This window comes from Cetorhinus maximus, chromosome 11, assembly GCF_964194155.1.
Source record: "Cetorhinus maximus chromosome 11, sCetMax3.hap1.1, whole genome shotgun sequence".
NCBI classification, from domain to species: Eukaryota; Metazoa; Chordata; class Chondrichthyes; order Lamniformes; family Cetorhinidae; genus Cetorhinus; species Cetorhinus maximus.
Genome location: NC_135889.1, coordinates 51,961,033 through 51,981,195, shown reverse-complemented (window position 1 = coordinate 51,981,195; position 20,163 = coordinate 51,961,033). Strand labels below are relative to the sequence as shown.

The 20,163-nt window shown below is 42.9% G+C and overlaps 1 protein-coding gene across 5 annotated transcripts in view; it reads right to left on the bottom strand.

Moving 5' to 3' along the window:
- pde1a (phosphodiesterase 1A, calmodulin-dependent) overlaps positions 1 to 20,163 on the bottom strand; it is a 628,668-nt gene that overhangs the window by 362,758 nt on the left and 245,747 nt on the right. For 2 of the 5 annotated variants that reach the window (XM_078551928.1, XM_078551929.1), the window contains exon 1: positions 9,378 to 9,899. The exons of the other annotated variants lie outside the window; for them this stretch is intronic. In XM_078551928.1, the coding sequence (XP_078408054.1) occupies positions 9,378 to 9,430 (53 nt within the window). In that variant the 5' untranslated portion in view covers positions 9,431 to 9,899. Of the gene's footprint in view, positions 1 to 9,377; positions 9,900 to 20,163 lie in introns of those variants that run through there. 5 annotated transcript variants of the gene reach the window in all.

The window sequence follows — 20,163 nt, the reverse complement described above, 5'->3', positions numbered from 1 at the left end:
TCCATCTCCTCCTCAGCCAGATCCTCCGCCCATTGCAGCACCAGGTTGTGGAGCATGCAGCAAACGACAATGATGCGCAACATCACGGTGGACTGTGTTGTAGTGCTCCACTGGACCTGTTGAGGCACCAGAACCTCATTTTCAAAATGTTTATCGTTTGCTCCACCAAACTCCAGGTCACGGCATTAGCCTCATTATACTGTCGTTCTGCTGCAGTCTGAGGCCGCCGCACGGGCGGCATCAGCCACGTCCTCTGTGTGTAGTCCATGTCCCTGAGGAGCCAGCCCTGCAGCCTCTCTAGACCCTGGAAGATGTCAGGGATCTGAGAGCTGCTGTAGGAGTCATGGGTGTTCCCTGGGAATCATGCACAGACCTGTAGGATGCATTTGTGGTGGTCACACAGCAACTGAACTTTCAGTGAGTGGAAGCCCTGCCAGTTGATGTAATTGACTGCTTATAGCCACGGTGATCTAAGTGTCACGTGAGTGTAGTCGATGGCACCCTGCACCTGTGGAAAACCTAAGATCTGCGCAAATCCTATTGCTATTGTTTCCTGCCTTTCCTGATCCCGGGCGAAATGCACAAAGTTCTGTGCCTTCATGAAGATGGCATCTGTGATCTCCCAAATACACCTGTGAGTGGAGGCTTGTGAGATCCCGCACAGGTCACCTGTGGAGCCCTGGAAGGAGCCACTGGTGTGAAAATTGAGCGCCACGGTCACTTTCACGGCCACTGGCAGTGGATGCCCTCCATGTACCCGTGGCGCCAAATCCTGCAGCAGGTGGCATATGTGACTGACCAGTTCCCTAGACATGTGCAGCCTTCAGTGACACTGGTTCTCAGTCACCTGCAGGAATGACAAGTGACATCTATAAACCCTGGGTCTAGCAGGGCACCTATGAGCGATGGCTCACTGTGGATGTTCAGCTGCGTGCACAGCAGTCCCTGCCGCCCCTTCATCTTGAAGGAGGTGCTCCTCCCTTTGCCGAGCCTGGCACCCCCACTGCCCTCCTCGTCTTCTCTGCTCCCTGTGAGCCATGAGCCATACCACTAAATCACCAGGCACCATGATCCTGTTGTTCTCCTCCTGGAGGGTCAAAGAGAGACACGTGGGTTAGCATATGTCTCCTAAGAACTCCTCTTGATTAAGTTTGAAGGCCCCTTCACACATGCAGGAGATTGCTGGCCATCACTTGGATGGCCAGTGTGTAGCGTGCTCATTGGCTGCCCAAAATCCTATCCACCTCTGCCTGACTCCACTTGACTGATTGGTGGCAGCTTCGGCCACTGGACTGCAGGCTGTGCTCTCAGCTCAGACACAGGCATTCTCCTAACCCACACTGTAAGGCTGCACTGTTAGCTTGAACCATGATGGATACCAGTCCAAACCTTAATAAAGTCACTACAAGGGGCTGTGAGCGCCTCCACCAGTGATTGCACCATGACCATCTTTCGCAAGGGGATTGTACTATTGCCCAGTTGGCCAATTGCTCTGCTGCCCCCTAAAATGCAAATTAATTTACAGTCTGCCCCCAAGGGGTGACGGTTCTGGAGCATTTGGTGGCACTTTTATGCCTTTGCGTTGCTTGAGTGGGCAGAAAAGCTTCAGAGACCTGACTCCAAGCATTTCAATGGAGCTGCTGCTGAACGGCCTCAGCTGTGGAAGAATGCTCATTTTTGACAAGCTTTACCCAAATGCACGGCTGCTTCCCTCACACCTCCTCCCCACCATCACCCCCCTTCCTGGTCTGAGCCACACTGGAGCCCTTGCCCTGGCACTGCACTGAAAGCCAACCAGGAAAAAGTGACTTGCCTGAGCTGCCCGCGAATGTGCAGTGCCTCTTCCTTGATGTCCTACGGGTAATGCTCGTGAGCACCGCACAAGGTTGTGTATACTCACCTCCGAGTTCCCCTCGAAGTTCAGGTCGCCAGGTGCATGCCTTTCAAAGGCAGTTGTGAAACATGCCATTCTGAAGTTGCACTGACATGGGCAGTAAATGTGCATGGGAGGGATGATTCTGGCAAGGAGGGCTTATAATCAGATGCAAATGTATTAAAATTATGTTCCCAACATGCAGCAACGGGGAATATGGCCTGCCATTGACAGGTAGAGTGGACGATCACAAACTGGTTTCACGGTGGTATAAAACCAATTTTTGGCCTTCTCGCCATATTGCTACCACCCTCGCCATGACGCCTGACGCCAAAAGGACCGGAAAATTCCAGCTTTTGTCTCTGGTGCCTAGGCATAAAGTGTTGCCTGGGCAAAGCAGGGAGAGGCAAAGGGAACAGGAAGGATCTCATATACATAACAGAAGCTGCCCAATCTCCCTTCCATTAATTTAAAGGGAAAGAACATTGTGCAGACCCTGGTTATGATTTTTCTCTCCGTGTACTATTCGGACAATACTATACTGGTGGCACAAACCAAAATCTGCTCCAATTTGCCTGAATGACTTGCACATTTAAAGTCATTGAATTAAAAACGCATTAAGTTACTCATGCATTTTAAGTGATTATCATCTGGTGGCACATAAAAACTAAAAACTAATTGTTAGATTACCTTCTGTTACAAAATTAGGCAATTCAAGCATCAATTTAATAAATACAATAATAAAGCAGAAAAGCCATAAGCAAGTAATAAGAGGCACAGCTTCAAATTGACTTTTGTAGTCAACTAAAAGCAAGAACGAGCATATCAGATAGCATCTTACTACAAACTGCGACACGATAAAACAGATTGCATTTCTGCAGCGCCTTGTGTGGAAAATTGTTCCAAGGTGCTTCAAGGAGTTGTAATCGAACAGAGATGGGTGTCAAAGTAAAGGAGATATTAGGAGAGGTGACCTAAAATCTTGGTTAAAGGTGTGGGCTTTAAGCAGGGCTTTAAATAAAGAGAAGTGGAGGGATTTAAGGAGAGAACACGGAGAGTAGAACTTAGATGGCTGAAGGCTTGGCCATCAATGATGGGACGAAGGAAGGAGGAGGTTACAGAGGTAAGGAGGGCAAGACAATGAACGAAATTTATCGGAAGAATGTGCATTTTAAATTAGAGGCTTTTGCAGAATGGGAGCCAATGTTGGTCATCAGAGTGATGGGTGAGCAAGACTCAGTGCAGGATAGACTAAGGGCAGCAGAGTTTGGGCTCAACCAAGTTTACAGAAAGTGCAGAATGGGAGGTCAGCCAGCAGAGCATTGAAGTGGTCGAGTCTGGAGATAACAAAGGTAAGGGCTTCAGCAGCAAATGGGCTGAGGCAGCAGCTAAGCCAGGCAATGTTACACATGTTTTTGTGTCGGTTTTTGTGATGGAGAATATATGACAATGGTAGTTCAGCTTGAGGTTGGATGGGATGTCAATATTGCAAACATTCTGTTTCGGTCTAAATCAATAGGTTAGAAAGGAGATGGAATCAGTGGCAAATAACCAGAGTTTTTGTTGGAGCTGAAGTTGATGGCTTCTGTCCTCAAAATGGTTAACTGAAGGACATTATAGCTCATCAAAGGCTGAATATCTAAAAGCACAGGATATTCCCAAGTGCATCACAACCAATGAGTTCCTTTTTAACTGCAATCACACTTACTACATAAACAAACATGGCAGCCAATTTTCCAGACAACAAAGTCCTACAAAGAGCACATGTGATGTTGGCAGAGAAAGAAATATTTGTCAAGATGCTGACCCTTGGCCAGGTTTCCCTGTCCTGAATCAGGATGGAACAGAGCCGAGACTGGGAAAAACGGGGCTGGTGGCCTTCATGCTGGCCTGCCACCTCTGTACTTTACTCTGTTGACTTTTCCGAGGATGAGGTGGGGGAGAGCGACACGCAGGTGGGAAAGTGGTCGTCCATCTTGTTAATTGGGAATATTGAGGTCATTAGGGAGCTTGTTAAGAGGCCATCTTCTGACCTCCTGAGATTTTCAGGGGGGCAGGCAGCCGTTAGGAGCTTTCTGAAGCTGACCAGCTGCAAGCTGGTGGGAATAGGGGTAGCAGTGCTGAAACAGTTTTATTTAATGCAAAAAAAGTGAAAGCTTTGACAAAAAGTACTAAGCAGTATCAAAAATTCAGTAACCAACCTGTTGTTGCCCTATCCCGTGTTCCAGCTTTCCATTTGCCCTTGTCAGTTTAAACATGAAGACCCTCACACTTTTTTTTATGACATGCACAGACAGCAGCCACAGTAATGGCTGCTGATTCGGGCCAGAATGTGGCCCATTTCTCAGGTGTCCTGCCTCCATTCCCACCTCCCCTGCCACTAATTGGACAGCAGATCTGTCTCTAGGGTCAAAAATCACACTCCGCCACACTCTGGAGACAGAGGCTCCCTGGAATCAACCTGCCTCCCGATTCCCGCCTCCTAAACAATATTTCAGCCCCTTTCTGCTCTTCAAATAATATCATGATACCTTTCACATCAATGTGTAACCTTGGTTTAATCTTTATCTAAAAGGGGTCACTTCTGCCAATGTGACAGCCCCTCAGTACACAGAGATATCAGCTTAGATTATGAGCTCAAGCCTGAGTACGTCTGAAACCCATAATCTTGTGACTGAAAGAGGAGAGCATGACCAACTTAGTCAAGATAACACATTAAAAACTTAAAGGCTGAAAAGTGATTTGAAATTAAAGCATCCAGAAAATTTTCTTCTTTCTGAACAAAGTTTTGTCAATGTGGAGAGATGTGCCACACCTGATGAAACTTTGCTATATTATACAGCTTAATTAGAGAACACAAAGCAAACAACAGAAATTGAGAAGGCCCTGCACTTAGTTTGACACTAACTTCTGATGGATCTATTTAGGTTGTCTCACAAGTTCCCTACACATATATCTGAAATATGTGTGTGTGTCTCTGTGTGGGCCGGGATGGGGAGACTTTATTTTCATTTCGGGTGCCAGTGAAAACTATTGTTTACAGATCATCCCCTGTTAGCCACTACATGCAATGGAAAAGAACATCAGGCAGGATGCAAACAGACCGCTGATTCTCACCAGCCAGTATTCCCATCCTCACCAAAGTGAAAATTACTTCCCTCCCCACCAATTCTTCAAAATATTTCAGCAGCACGCCATTTACCAGGTCTCCCAAACACTTAAGTCCTGACTTGCTTTAATCTCTTGACCCAAAGCTATTTTTCAGTGCTCCATGGATATTAAATTCTCAAAGGCAGTCCCATCACAGGGATTAGACGAAAGCCGGTTACTGCTGTGTTCTGATAAACTGCCCCATATCTTTGAAGGAACACGTAAGGCTGTACAAGTTTCAAGTGCAAAGCAACTTATACCCTGCTGGATCAAGAACTCAGGAAAGACAGTGGAACAACAACCTAGCAGGAAAGACAGTGGAACAGCAATGGCGGGAGTTTCTGGGAGTAATCTGGGAGACACAGCAAAAATTCATCCCTAGGAAGAAGAAGCATACTAAAGGGAGAACGAGGCAACTAGGGCTGAAAAGGGAAGTCAGGGACAGCATAAAAGCTAAAGAGAAAGCATACAATACGGCGAAGAGCAGGGGATTGGGAAGCCTACAAAGACCAAAAGAGGACAACTAAAATAGAAATAAGGAGGGAGAAGATTAAATATGAGGGTAAACAAGCCGGTAATATAAAAGAAGATTGCAAGAGTTTTTTTAGATATATAAAGGGTAAGAGAGAGGCAAAAGTTGACATTGGGCCGCTGGAAAATGACGCTGGAGAAGTAGTAGTGGGGAACAAAGAAATGGCGGAGGAACTGAATAGGTACTTTGCGTCAGTCTTCACAGTGGAAGACACGAGTGACATCCCCAAAGTTCAAGAGAGTCGGGGGGCAGAGGTGAGTATGGTGGCCATTACCAAGGAGAAGGTGCTAGGAAAACTGAAAGGTCTGAAGGTGGATAAATCACCTGGACCAAATGGATTACACCCCAGAGTTCTGAAGGAGATAGCTGAAGAGATAGTGGAGGCATTAGTGGTGATCATTCAGGAATCACTGGAGTCAGGGAGGGTCCCAGAGGACTGGAAAATCGCTAATGTAACCCCCCTGTTTAAGAAGGGAGTGTGGCAAAAGACGGGAAATTACAGGCCGATTAACCTGACCTCGGTCGTTGGTAAGATTTTAGAGTCCATTATTAAGGATGAGATTTCAGAATACTTGGAAGTGCATGATAAAATCGGGCAAAGTCAGCATGGTTTCATCAAGGGGAGGTCATGCCTGACAAATCTATTAGAATTCTTTGAGGAGGTAACGAGTAGGTTAGACAAAGGAGAGCTAATGCATGTTATCTACTTGGACTTCCAGAAAGCCTTTGACAAGGTGCCGCACAGGAGGCTGCTCAGTAACATAAGAGCCCATGGTGTTAGAGGCAAGGTACTAGCATGGATAGAAGATTAGCTGTCCGGCAGGAGGCAGAGAGTGGGGTTAAGGGGGTCCTTCTCAGGATGGCGGCCGGTAACTAGTGGAGTTCTGCAGGGGTCAGTGTTGGGACCACAACTTATCACTTTGTACATTAATGATCCAGATGAAGGAACTGAGGGCATCCTGGCTAAGTTTACAGATGATACAAAGATAGGTGGAGGGACAGGTAGTATTGAGGAGGCGGGGAGGCTGCAGAAGGATTTGGACAAGTTAGGAGAATGGGCAAAGAAGTGGCAGATGGAATACAACGTGGGGAAGTGTGAGGTCATGCACTTTGGTAGGAAGAATAGAGGCATAGACTATTTTCTAAATGGGGAGAGAATTCAGAAATCTGGAGTGCAAAGGGACTTGGGAGTCCTAGTCCAGGATTCGCTTAAGGTTAACTTGCAGGTTGACGCGGTAGTTAGGAAGGCAAATGCAATGTTGGCATTTATTTCAAGAGGACTAGAATATAAAAGCAGGGATGTGCTGCTGAGGCTTTATAAGGCTCTGGTCAGACCACATTTAGAATATTGTGAGCAATTATGGGCACCGTATCTCAGGAAGAATATGCTGGCCCTGGAGAGGGTCCAGAGGAGGTTCACGAGAATGATCCCAGGAATGAAAGGCTTAACATATGAGGAACGTTTGAGGACTCTGGATCTATACTCGATGGAGTTTAGAAGGATGAGGGGGGATCTGATTGAAACTTACAGAATACTGAAAGGCCTGGATAGAGTGGACATGGGGAAGATGTTCCCATTAGTAGGAGAGACTAGGACCCGAGGGCACAGCCTCAGAGTAAAGGGAAGACCTTTTAGAACAGAGATGAGGAGAAACTTCTTTAGCCAGAGAGTGGTGAATCTATGGAATTCATTGCCACAGAGGGCTGTGGAGGCCAGGTCATTGAATGTATTTAAGACCGAGATAGATAGGTTCTTGATTGGTAAGGGGATCAAAGGTTACAGGGAGAAGGCGGGATAATGGGGTTGAGAAACTTATCAGCCATGATTGAATGGCAGAGCAGACTCGATGGGCCGAATGGCCTAATTTCTGCTCCTATGTCTTATGGTCTTATGGTCATGACAATTCATTTAAAAATGCCCAATTGTACTTTAATTTGCTTTGAGCAAGACTAAGGCCTAACTCCTGTGAAAAGTTTTGCACATTATTGAGAGGGAGGATAAAGGGAATACAGATAATCAAGGTTCCATTATGTTTTAAATAGTGAAAATACAAAACAAAAGCCAATTGCAGCACAGGTGGGTCTCGACACTTTTACAACAATATTACAACAATATTTCTCTGGCTGACTTTTATGTTTTAATTACACAGAGAAGGATAAGTTGTAGGTGGAAATCATTTCAAGATATTGTTCATACTTATGATATTCTTTTAGCTAATCAATTACTATCACATTATAAACTTGTAATCATTATGTCTAGTCATTAATCAATAACTACACATTAATGATAAAAATCATTCTAGTGCTTGAAAAATACTAGGACGACCCAATATATATGTATTGCACCAGCCTGAGGCTTATATATGCAGAATATTATAGCACTGTGCATTTGTGAGGCTTTACTACCTATCCCCTCTTTCTTCCTCCTCCATCCACAGAATGACAGTTCCTGGGTTCCCTACTGGGAGAATGCAGGCTGAAGTTGGTGTGGACATTACACGACTGTCTTCTTGCCTGCCCTTTTCAAATCTACACAAAACTTCTGGGAAGGTGAGTCCCAGTTAAGTTAGGGCATTTTTCAATACAAAGATGCTTTGTGGAGTTTGATTTTTTTTTATATAAACAAGATACATTTCATGCAGGTGAGAAAATAAAACACCAGAAGACTGATTTTGAATTTCTCCAATCTTTGCTCTTTATACAAAGATGTCAGTGCATTCTTCACATATGGACAATGTTGCACTGGATAATTTTGTTAACATGTCTGTCAAACTTTTCAACCAATTAAAACAGTAAATGTCACTTTATCAGCAATGCAAGTCTACTCAGCCTTTTACTTTCTGTCAAACAGGATTATATTCATTTGAAATTATAAAAGCCAATGTAAACAGCCTGTTCATGTTTTATATGTAAGTTTGTATATTTATCCCATCAATTTCACAGTTATGATATACCACAGATGTCATAAACTTTAGTCCAATGGGAGTATAAGTGGGTCTTGCGATGTCACTTGCCATAAACAAGATAGCATGAACACTATTTCCTTTTCCAACCACAGAACCCTTGTTATGAGTGCCAGAAATAATGTCATTCCCATACTAAGTTACCAGTGGATTGCTTTCAAAGTCAATTAGAGTAGTTCGGGGACAGTTAAAATTAAGGTAGACTGACAGAGGGAAAAAAACTCTTTTACACATGAGAAAAGTTGGACTTTTTTTAAAAAGTACCTGCTTCTGCTGCTTTTCTATGGAGAGCATCATATTTTGAACTATTAAAACATTGGGACATTGTTCAAACAAATCCTTCTTTGGTTTTATGCAGCTATGAAAATCTATTTCCTACTAGCGCCACAGTTGTTCATATAATACACAGAATGCTTATTTTGCAAAGACGATCTTAAAATTAACACTTGTAATGCATCAATAAAATGACTTTTCTGCTGGAGGTTTAACAGTCTAATGATTAAAAACACAACCTTTGCAGTGAACTCAGATGCAATGTTCTGTAACTAATGGTTTTTAAACCACAGTATACAGCAAGCACATGCACAATGCTGTATAAAAAGTCTGTAGGGCACTTTTAAAACTTGATCAAAGTACAAAAACTTCACTTATTCAACAGCAATATGGAAAGATCTTAAAAAGTATAAAGTGATTCACTGCTATAGGTTATTACATTATTTGTCAGGATGATGACAGCTTACTAAATTAACCATTACACAACAACAAAAAACAAAATCCTTCCATGATTTCTTTGCTACAATTCTTAACAGAAAGAGAAAGAAGAAAACTTTAGCAACAAGATGCAACTACTATAACTTACCTAAATATGGGCTTTTGTAGGTGTTTTTTCTTGATGGTGACACATTCATCCATTTAAAGAAGAAAATTATACTCCTCACAGGAAGTTTCTTCTGGAACAGCCCGGCAAGAATCTGGAGAGTTGTTCTCAACTAATCCACAGTGGAGAGCAGAGAGATTGATCTTTTGTGTTGGGGAAGCCTCGCTCTCTGACAACTGAGCAATAAGGCCATAGAGGCCACCTCACACAGGCACGTCTGTGCAGTACCAAATAACGCACACTCTACAAAGTAGAGGGAGGCATGTTAAGGCAAGAGAAGTCTTTTATGCAAAGTGCAAGAAAAGTATGACATTTTGCCAACTGTCATCCAGGTATAAAATGTAACAGATTATTGTAACCATACAAACACTCCATGTTTGCCTCAGCCTAACTATTGCACAGAAAATAATCCCCAAAATTGTAAAAAGGACAAAGGCAGTAAAGCTTGCAGAACTGGTCTGGATAATTTCTCTTTCTTAAATAACACTTAATGGGTGTTTTAATATTTCCCTGGGGGTGTCTGAAAGGAAGTTTATCTTGTAAAAAGCAAGCACTGTACACAAACTGATGAAGATGAAGTATTTGTGCTGTAGTCTGGCTGTCATCCCAATAAGAACTAGTTTTGGAAATGCATTTATTTTATAATCTGGCTTCTATTCATCACAGATGATATGTAGATGTAACACTCCAAATTAAAAGCAGGTCCAGAATAACTTAGCCAATGAAAACTCACGAGACATCTGATTTGAAATACACTAATGAAATATTACAGATATCCTCATGTGTTTGTTTAATTTATTACATCACTTTTTAACATTTTATATTTCATTCAGTGAATTACAACAGGCAGAAAAGAGAAAAAATATTTTGTTAAGTAGGCTATGAAGTATGTTGGATAAACATACTGAAATTAATCAAAAACAACTTGCATTTATTTAGCACTTTTAATACAGTAAAATGTACAAACCGCTTATTGGGAGAGATATCAAACAAAATTTGACACTGAGCCACGTAAGGAGGTACTAGTATGGATGACTAAAAATTTGATCAAAAAGAGGCAGGTTTTTAAGGGGAATTTTAAATAAAGAGAGGCGAGGAGTTTTAGGGAGGGATTCCAAGCTTAGGGCCTGGGTAGCTGAGGGCGTAACCACCAACAATAGAGCAAATTAAATTTATATTTAGATAAAAGGCCTCTATCAGAGCCCTTTAACCAACCAACTCTAACCACCATGCTTCCATCTCCTTACACTCTAAAGTCTCCTTTACAATTAGTACTAACAACTGCACTGATAGATGTGAGGAATTCAAAAGCTCACCATTGCCATCTCAATCCTGGTATCTCTAGAAATCTGCAATTTAACTTTAAAAAAAGCTAATTACACTTGTTTGAAGGCCTTCGAAGAGGCTTCAAAAATTAAACTGGAACTTTTGGGCACAGTGACACGACTTTTTTTTTTGCAAGTTATTAAGGAGCTGACTACTGTACACCATTGTAAATAGAAAATTGTTTTGCATTCTTTTTCAAAGTAACTTTCAGTAATTTAAAGCCGGATTATTCACAGCTGGTGGATTGGCAATCTCATTTAAAATGCTTAGATTTGGGGGAAAAAACTCATTTTTAGTTGTATTATTCAAACTGTACCAAGTTAATGCTCAAATATATCAAGGATTTTATGAAGCAAAGTTTTAATTAAAAGTATTAAAATGTTGCACTGGATCAGGGCAGGTTTTGTGTTCAGTGATATACAAATGAGTTTGAGCAGAAATTTGGGTGTGGAAAAGAAACATATATATAAAGAAGTTCATAATACTAATTTTATTCGAATTTTGTTTCCCTTTTCCAACAGAAGTTTCCACTATAGGCAATGGGACCAGATTTTTCCCTTGGAAGCAAGAATTGGGAGGTGGGTTCAATTCAAGGTCATGAACCCTCCTCTGCCACCAGCCAGCTGGAAAGCAGGATTTTCCAGGAGTCGGGATCTCAATGACCCTAAAGACGGGCCTGCCACGCAAATTAGTGGGCTGGGGTGGGTGGGATGGTGTGGAAATAGAGGCCTGATACCAGGAAAGCAGGCCACATTCTTCCCTGAGTTGGCAGCCATTGCTGTGACTACAATTTGTACATTAATGTATTAGGAGAAAAATTGCCAAAGTTCAAAGTTGCCACATTTCAGAGGGCAGCAGAAGGCCTGGAACCCAGAACAAGGTAGGCTAGTGACACATTTTTAAAATCAGTGAACTTTTATATAATGGGTTAGGACCTCTTTGGCATGGCCAGTCTCTTCAGTGCCACTTTGAAATGCATCTACTTACATAAGCTTACAGCTAACCCTGTCCTTGCTATCCATTGAGCTGATCTGATTCCCAACAGCTGCAGAACTCTGGAAGACAACTTAAAAACCATTGCGCCGTCTGACTGTCTGTTATGACCATTTTGAAATGTCTGTAATGTTCCTTGATTGTACTGAAGCACCTCAGGATGCGACATGATCTATGTGGAAAACCTGAATATCATTGTACCTTTTGTGATGACCATTTTGAAACGTTTTGTAATGTTCTTTCAGATATTTTATCAATAAAATATATTTTTGCAAAAAAAAAGAAATCTGGTTGCCTTGTGAAATTTGGAAAACTTACCTGTGATGGGCTTTTAATGAGCCCACATACCTCGGGATTGGTTAGCTTCTTGCTCTAAAAGAGATCTTGCTGGAGACAATGGTCTTTTGTTGAAAACAAATTTATTTACATGCTAACTATTTACAAAGTTTAAACAAGAATGTGGCATAACTGAAGCTACTCTTTAAGATGCTTCTCAGTCATCTTTTCTCAGTAAGTGACATCACTGTGACATAGTTCCTTACACTCATGCTCTGTAGTTATCATTAGAGTTAACTGTTTAATCTACATTTCCCCCCAAATTCACTCTTCCCACAAACTATTAACTTCATGTACTATTTACAGTTTCCATCCAAGTCCTACTCCCCACCCCCAAGTCACTTTTGCCAAAGACGTCAATCCCCAACAGAGTTCCCGGCTCCCTTGGAGGACAAGGAGGACGTATGTATTCCTTTATTGCCTCCTTGGAAAGCAAACACATTAATGGAGTGGGATAGTAGCTTCTCACAACAGCTGGCTCTTGGGCTGTGACACTTATGATGACCTGAATATAAAGGCAGTGAAGACCAATCAAGGAAAAACTGATTCAAGAGGGAACCCTCCAGGACTTGAATGATCACAACCCTTTGAAAAGGAAGACAAAAAACTGAAATTCTCCCTCTCATCTTCTTCTGCGTTGCACACTGGGGAACGATGAAAGCACCAGCTTGACAAAATGAAGTACTCTCAGCTCCTATGAAGAACTTTGCAGCTGTATCTTTCGCTGCTGCTGTGACAATACGAGAAGTATTCAATACCTGAGTGAGGAATGAATCTGGTAGACAAAAAGAAGATCAACAAACATCTTGAAGACGCTGCTGGAGAGGAGGAAAGGAGGACTTCCCTACTACTCTTAGGGTAGACATTTCTCTTTCTATAGGTAGTGGTATCACTTCTACACTTGCTGCAGCGTGAGGTAGCTCCACCGCAGACACTGATATCTCGGGGTCAGCTACAGAAAGTAGGATTGCACCATCATCAACAATGGAATAAGCTTCAGGACTGGGATCTATAGGAAGTTCCTGTGTAGAACTCTGGTCTGCAGACTTGCTTGAAAGTTCAACATCAGCATCGGGACTTTGTACTACAAGAATCTCAGGAGTACTAGGAAAGACAGTTAGTGTCAGTACTTCTTCAGATAGTTGATCTTAGCCAACTCTTTTGTCTGATGCTGTGGCCATTTCCTTAGATGCGGCACAGCATTTATACACTCCTGTACTGCAATATGTTTACTTTCTTTTGCTGCACCATTTCTAATGTGTAAATCCCTCTCTGTGTTGGGTGACTGCTAATAGCTGGGTTTGTAGTTCAGCCTTCTCTTTTAGGTAGTTAGACTTTTCCGTCTCTTGCTTAATTTTAATATTTTCAAGCTCCATTTGATGCACTAAGTTTTTCTAAGGTACTCTTCAGTTGTAGGTGCTCTGTATAGGCAAGTTACTACCAGTGATGCAATCACATCAAGTTTACCAATTATTTATGTTATGATAAGAAATTTGCATTAAAGGCAACAATGATGAAATGGCAATCTTTTGTTCTGAATTAGGCTTACAATATCACTACAAAATAGGATTTGAAAACATTGCACTCGCATTTATAAGGATTAAAAGAAAGCCAAAGTAGGCAATTAGTGGGGAATGTTAACCTGCAAGGGAATGCAGATATAGGTGCATGAGAATAAAAAGGACAAAATGCCAGAGCGTCTGGGACATGAAATGAACCTGACGACTTGCACATTTAACTGGTGTGGATGATGAGACGAGCGGGAAGCCCTTGTGGTACAAACAGGTCAATGATTTAAATATGTAAATAGGTGACTGACTGAGGATCTTAACCTGGATTCTGACTTCATTTGCCAGAGCATACATTTCCCAGGCTGTCCGAAACTCCCCAGGATCAACAAGGCGAGAGTACAGCAGGGATTGATGGTGCTGTGAGACTGACAGGTTCGAATGCCTTAAATACAGAATGAAGACAGCTGATTCTGAAAGGCTTTTTCTCACAGGACTTGTTCTGATAGCGTGTCTTCCTTGTTTTGGTGGTGATTTCCAAGACTTTGGAGGTCATTTCTGTTACCTTAGCCTTTGTTTCAGCAACAACACCAGCAGGAGCAGCAAAATCTTTTTTTCCCTCTGACTTGCCCCTCCACAGGCTAGAGGAGTTGAACTCGCAGGAGGCAATAATAACCGCAGTGCAGGGTAAATCGACAGAGGATCAGCTTTTTGGACATGGCTGAGGCTCAAACTTTCTTAGCAGGTTGTTGCTGATATCTGTAGTCTTGCTGAAACAAAACCTCCTGCCTAGAGGACCAGATGGGCATGTATTGTCAATAGTTAACACAACCTTGAATTTCTTTGCCTCCAGCTCCTAACAGAAACCCCACTGCTATGTACACTTTCTCCATCTTCCCTCTCATGGGCCACCCACACTTTCCTGTTAGCGAAGAGTGAGAGAGCGCTTTGCTGCACTTCGTTGAGGCTTTGAACAGCCAAGTCAAGGTTTCCTCCATCCTGTTTAAAGTGGTTGACTTGAGCATGTAAGCCATTGGTGAGGCCAAGCATGCACTTGGCGCCTTCTGCGTCTGATGCTGCATGGGACATCAGCGTAAGTGCTTGAGACATCATTGCACACATGTTAGAGATAGACTCCTGCAATCTGTCTCTAAGGATGCACATTGCCTCTGAGAGTGCTGACATAACCACACATGTTTTCTGATGCACCTCTTCATTGATGGCCCGTGAGGTGCAGTATCTCTGCCCGGCAAAGTAGAACTTAGAGGGTCCTGTGCTCTCTGAAAGGGATTCACCAGTGCTGTCCCTGTTTCCAAGACCTACCTCTGCTCAATTCTGATGTGTGGTTAACCCTGTGACACCCCAGCTACCTGCCTTGGAGGCCCCACCGAAGTGTGTGTATTTGAGCTCATGAAGGCTGCGCGTGAGTCATATGATGGTGCTTCCTGTAAGTGCACAACCTCATCTGAATACTGGAAATCCAAAACAAAAACAAAAATAAAAATACCTGAAAAAACTCAGCAGGTCTGACAGCATCTGCGGAGAGGAATACAGTTAACGTTTCGAGTCCATATGACTGTTCTGTTGAAGAGTCATACGGACTCGAAACGTTAACTGTGTTCCTCTCCGCAGATGCTGTCAGACCTGCTGAGTTTTTCCAGGTATTTTTATTTTTATTCTCATCTGAATACTCCTTGGCCTCCTCCTGTACTAGGCCCTGTGTCATGCTTGAAGGACCTGTAGGAGAGGAAGGAGAGGAATTAGAACTGACAAGGAGAAAGGGTTCAAAGTCATCATTATGTAGATGTTAATATTTCAGTTATAGGTGACACCACATCAATATGAGTGATTGTCATGTGACATTTGGCTGTGTGATATCTAATTGTGTTGTACCTGGTTGCCCCCCATTTCTCCATCTCCAATGGCCATACACTCCGACAGTTTGCTGATCTTTAGTCCTCTGCAGCGGTCAGCATGGTTATTATTGGAGGGCCACCTCTGGTCCTCTGTCTCTCCCTGAAGTTCTGTGCTCTTTTCTCCTGCGAGGAGAGAAAGCAGAGAGTTCTGATCATGAGAAATGGATTGTGTGGGAGGGAGGAGGGAATGACAACATTTGTGGACGGTGACTGGGAGGGATGCGTGTGAGATGGCGATAAGAGGAGCATGAGGGTCTGTGGCAGCTGTTCAGATATGAGAAGCTGCTTCAAGAAACAGGGATGGCTACAACATCAGTTTCTTTTAATCTGAGGGACGTGGTCCAGTAGAAGGCTGGTGAAATCAGAGTCGGTGAATTAGCACTTGAGTGTGGCATGTCACTTACCTTTCCTCCCCTCATGAGGTTATTGAACTTATTACATGAGTGAGCGACTACACTCCTGCAGCTCACCTCTTCAGCTACTTCCCCTGTTCTGTTGCAGAGGCTGATCTCTTTCTGCCATCCACAGGAAAGAATGTTTCTCTTCGGCACCTTATAGCCTGCAGCATGACCTCCAGGGGTGCCTCAGAGAACCCGGGGTGGGCATTGGGTGGGGGGAGAGGGCTGTGGCAGCCTTCCGACATTGAGATTCCATTGTTGCAGTTGCTTTCTGTATCTGGAAAATTATAGCTTGCATCCTTTCTGACTCTCCCAGGGTCTATTTAAATAGTGAGGCTTTAACAGTCAGGTGTCAGTCATGTCTGGCCACTGAGATTAGTCAGGGAACCTGGGAGCAGGATGCTAATGCTGTGGCTGAGTTAAAAAGCCACGGAAAAACCTGCTCCACTAACTTCTGGGCTCCTGACCTACTGTCGGCCTCCCCACCACGAGCAATTCCATCCCTTAAAATTCTGTCCCGAGTACATGCATTAGCTGTTGCAGTAATTATCAAATGATTGACCTTATGCAATTATTGCCTAGTGGTCATCCCACTAGCAATTATACAAAGTAGGAAAAATCTTCTATACAACCTAAGAACCAAATGTAACTCACTGACTGGATTTTAGTCATACTCCTTCGTAAAGAGATAAAGAGCCATAGTTGCAAGCTACAAAACACACTACCTAATACTTTGACTTATGTAAAATCTTTAATCATAATTTTGTGGTAAGTCATAGATGTGAAATGAACAAGAATTTTTGGTGATCACTAATAAGTGACTGGCATGTTTGCTTTTAATGCTAAGTTTCCACATCAAAGAGTGGAAAAACTTATAATTTGACTTTAATGGCTTCAGTCTAGCTTCACCATGAAGCAGGGTAAAACGTACATTATAAGGCGCAGGATAGGAAAACTACAGCATTTCCAGGAACTTGCTGTAAACATTTACTATATCTAGTATAAAATAAACATACAAGAAAGGTCATTAAAAGCAAGTAGCTTAAAATTGTGCAGCTTTTTACAAGATCTTGAACTTCAAACATCGGAAGTAAATGCACAATGCTTCTGTTTGTGTGTAAAACTTGCTGGTTTCAGCTTGAGCGTACACAGACATCTGTCACAGCCACTAGACTGGCCAGCCCAGAGTATATATTTAAAACCTGGAATATTTCTGCTATTTCGACTGACAGTCCCAGTTGTGGGGCATTTTGGGCCAGAACTTCCATGGAGTGACAATCACAGTCGGATTGCCACTCCGCTCCCCTTTACTTACCTTAGTTTGGAGCTGCACATTTCTCACCTGGACTTCTGACCCAGGCTTGGTGAAAAATGTGCAGAATACCTGGTTCCCAAGTCCTTCCAGTGCAAGGCAGCAGTGTCGGGGGAAGTGACGCCATGCCCTCTTTTTACAGCAGCTGCCAGCTAAATTTAAAGGTGCCAGCCACTTTGAGATGTCAGGAAGAATGTACGTGTGTCAGGTAAGTGGGTGAGGGAACAGGGTGGTCAGGGGTGGAGGGGTCAGGATCAATTGGTCAGGGGGGTTGTTAGTTGGGGGGGATGGTCGGAGGGGTCGAGTGGTCAGGGGAGGTTGGGTGGTCAGCATGGTTTGGGTGGTCAGGGGGTGTTGGGTCGTCAGGGATCAGACGGTGGGTGGAGGTTGGTGGTTGGGTGGGTTGTCAGGGAGATTGGGAGGGTACTCGGGGCATCAGGAGAGTAGTCGGGGTGGCTTGGGAGGGTGGTTGGGGGGTGGGGTGCTGTTGGGGGTTGGAGGGTAGTCAGGGGTGGGGTGTTCGGGGGTAATTGAGGGGTGAAGGGTTGTGGGGGGGTATTTGGTGGGGCCCAATGGGAGGTCGGGGTTAGTAGTATAGTTACCCAAGAGTTAGGAGTGGTTTAATCCTTCTAGCTTTTCCTGGGTAACTATTCTGCTAAAAGAGTCAGGATCATCCAAAGTCTCCAACTTAAATCCAGGTGCAGGGTAATTGTCCATTGGAAGTTTAAACTTCCTGAGCAATTGCCATGCAGTCCTTGTGAGAGGACTTCGCTCAGTGCATCTTCTGGGGTACCTCCATGCACTATAAGGCACATATGGGGTTAATGTGGGACTGAGTACAGCATCACCCAGATATTGATGTAAGAGAGCACATGACCTGCACCCAGGCTCAGTCTGGTGTTGGGCAGAGCCGTGTGTACCAGCAAGCATGGAGACAGCTCCTGGCTTGTGCCCTTTGCTGTATATTTGTAAATAGTTTTAAGAGTCAATAAAGACTTACAGTGAATCTACGTATGACTACAAAGACATCTGCAGACCTAACGAACTATAATCAACATCCTACAACATGGTGGCAGCTTGTGGAAAAACCTAAGATCTTGCAGAAAATGCAGAGAAAAACTAAAATGCTGGAAAATTAAAAGAGCAGCATTCTGACTTGACTCCTAAAAAGAGTGAGTTAAAAAATTAAGTTCTTGGCCAGGACTTGTTTAAAAATGTTTTTAGTCTTTTAAAAAAGGTCTGTCTGTATCCAAAAGCACCGCGGTAAGCCAATTCCTGAGTCAGTCCATGCTCGTTTCGAGAAGAAAATAAATAAATAAATCAGAAGAATCATGACTAAACAATCAGCTTTAAAGACCAGCAAAGGCCAGGATTCAACATTGTCATGATCCTAAAGCATAGCACTAAAATGGAGAAGTCTGCAGCCAATCGCTCCAAGTAGCCATTGTTTAAAGATTTTTCAAAGCTGAGCAAGGGTGCCATTGCAGTGGAAGCCTGCAAGGCTGGCAGGCATGGGTAAGCCCTTTGTCTTCAAATGAGCAGTGGCACAATCTTGAATTTCAGCAACTTCTTAAAGCAGAACCTACACTTTTAAACGTTTAACCATGGATCAGAATTCCACACTTCCAAATCAATTCAGACTCATCCAAGACCCAGGTCAATCACGTAATTGGGGACTATGGAGGAAAAATATCCCAAAGAAGCAGCATTGCTTCAGGTTTAGTAAAAACATCAAAAGCAGAGCAGGGTGACACACTGATTTACTCAGTAGGCCCGATTGCAGCTGACATTATTGCAAGACAGGTGTTACGGCACAGCTGATGGTAAATGCTGAGTTGTTCAAATCCCAAATTCCCAGAAAATTGAAACAACTGCCACAACTTGCTTTGCAATTTGATAAGTTTCGAGATGTGTGCCTTGAATTCAGTGGTAATAAGGCCACCAAGTCTTATAGGTTTTTATAAAATTAGATTAAACATTTATTATTAAGAGAAATGATTTTAAGCATTCTTATGTCTACAAATAACTACTATGATGGCTTCTAAATCTCCTACTTAATCTGACTCCCGGTTACACTTTTGTTAAGGCAACAGTAAAACACATTGATTATAAAAGACCCAGGCAAAGAAACATGATACCCTGACAATCCAATTCAAAGTGAGTTTCCTTAACTTCAGTTCTTTGCAGACAGCATCTTAAGGCGTAGATGCTAAAGGCTTTTCACATTTGTTAGATCTTAAACTGCTTAGCCTTATACAAAGCCTTCGCTCCTTTATACATATTTTCTCCTTTGAATGCAAATTTCCATTGTTTCACTATGTCTTTGGACTTTACCTCTCTGATAATAAAAATCTCTCATAGCACTAAGTTTACCAGTAATCTTTGGGAAAAATAAACACACTGTTTCTGAACTTCACCTGGCTAGGTGACACATTTCACCCCTCCTTTGAAAACAATCTAGTCTGGTTTATTTAAAAATGCAAATGTTTCCTTTACCCCAACGTCAAACACACACACACACACACACACACACACACACGCACGCACACTATTTTACAATAAATTCCAATAACATTATTATATCTTCCTGACTCAGGGAATCAATGAATCATCTGCTAAATTTGAAGAAGTACTAAAATCATTTGGCATTTATTTTAATCTAAGAAGCAATAAAATACTTGAAATAGTTAAATTTAACAAGCGAGTCCAGCAGCCTAGACAACCTGTCGATCTGTACAGGATGACAGAAGGTTGCAAATATGGAGACTTAAAATCTGAACTCATCGGAGACAGAATAGTGGTAGGAGTAGTGGATGACACACTCTCTGACCTCATGCAAGCAAAAGAAGCTCTAACCCTGGAAAAGGCAATCCAGTAGTTAGGCAGTCAGAACTCTGTGAGCAGCACAGAACCATTTTAATGGAAGAAAATAAACCGTGGTGCAGAGTCTAACCCACAGTTCAGCTACAAAGCAACAAA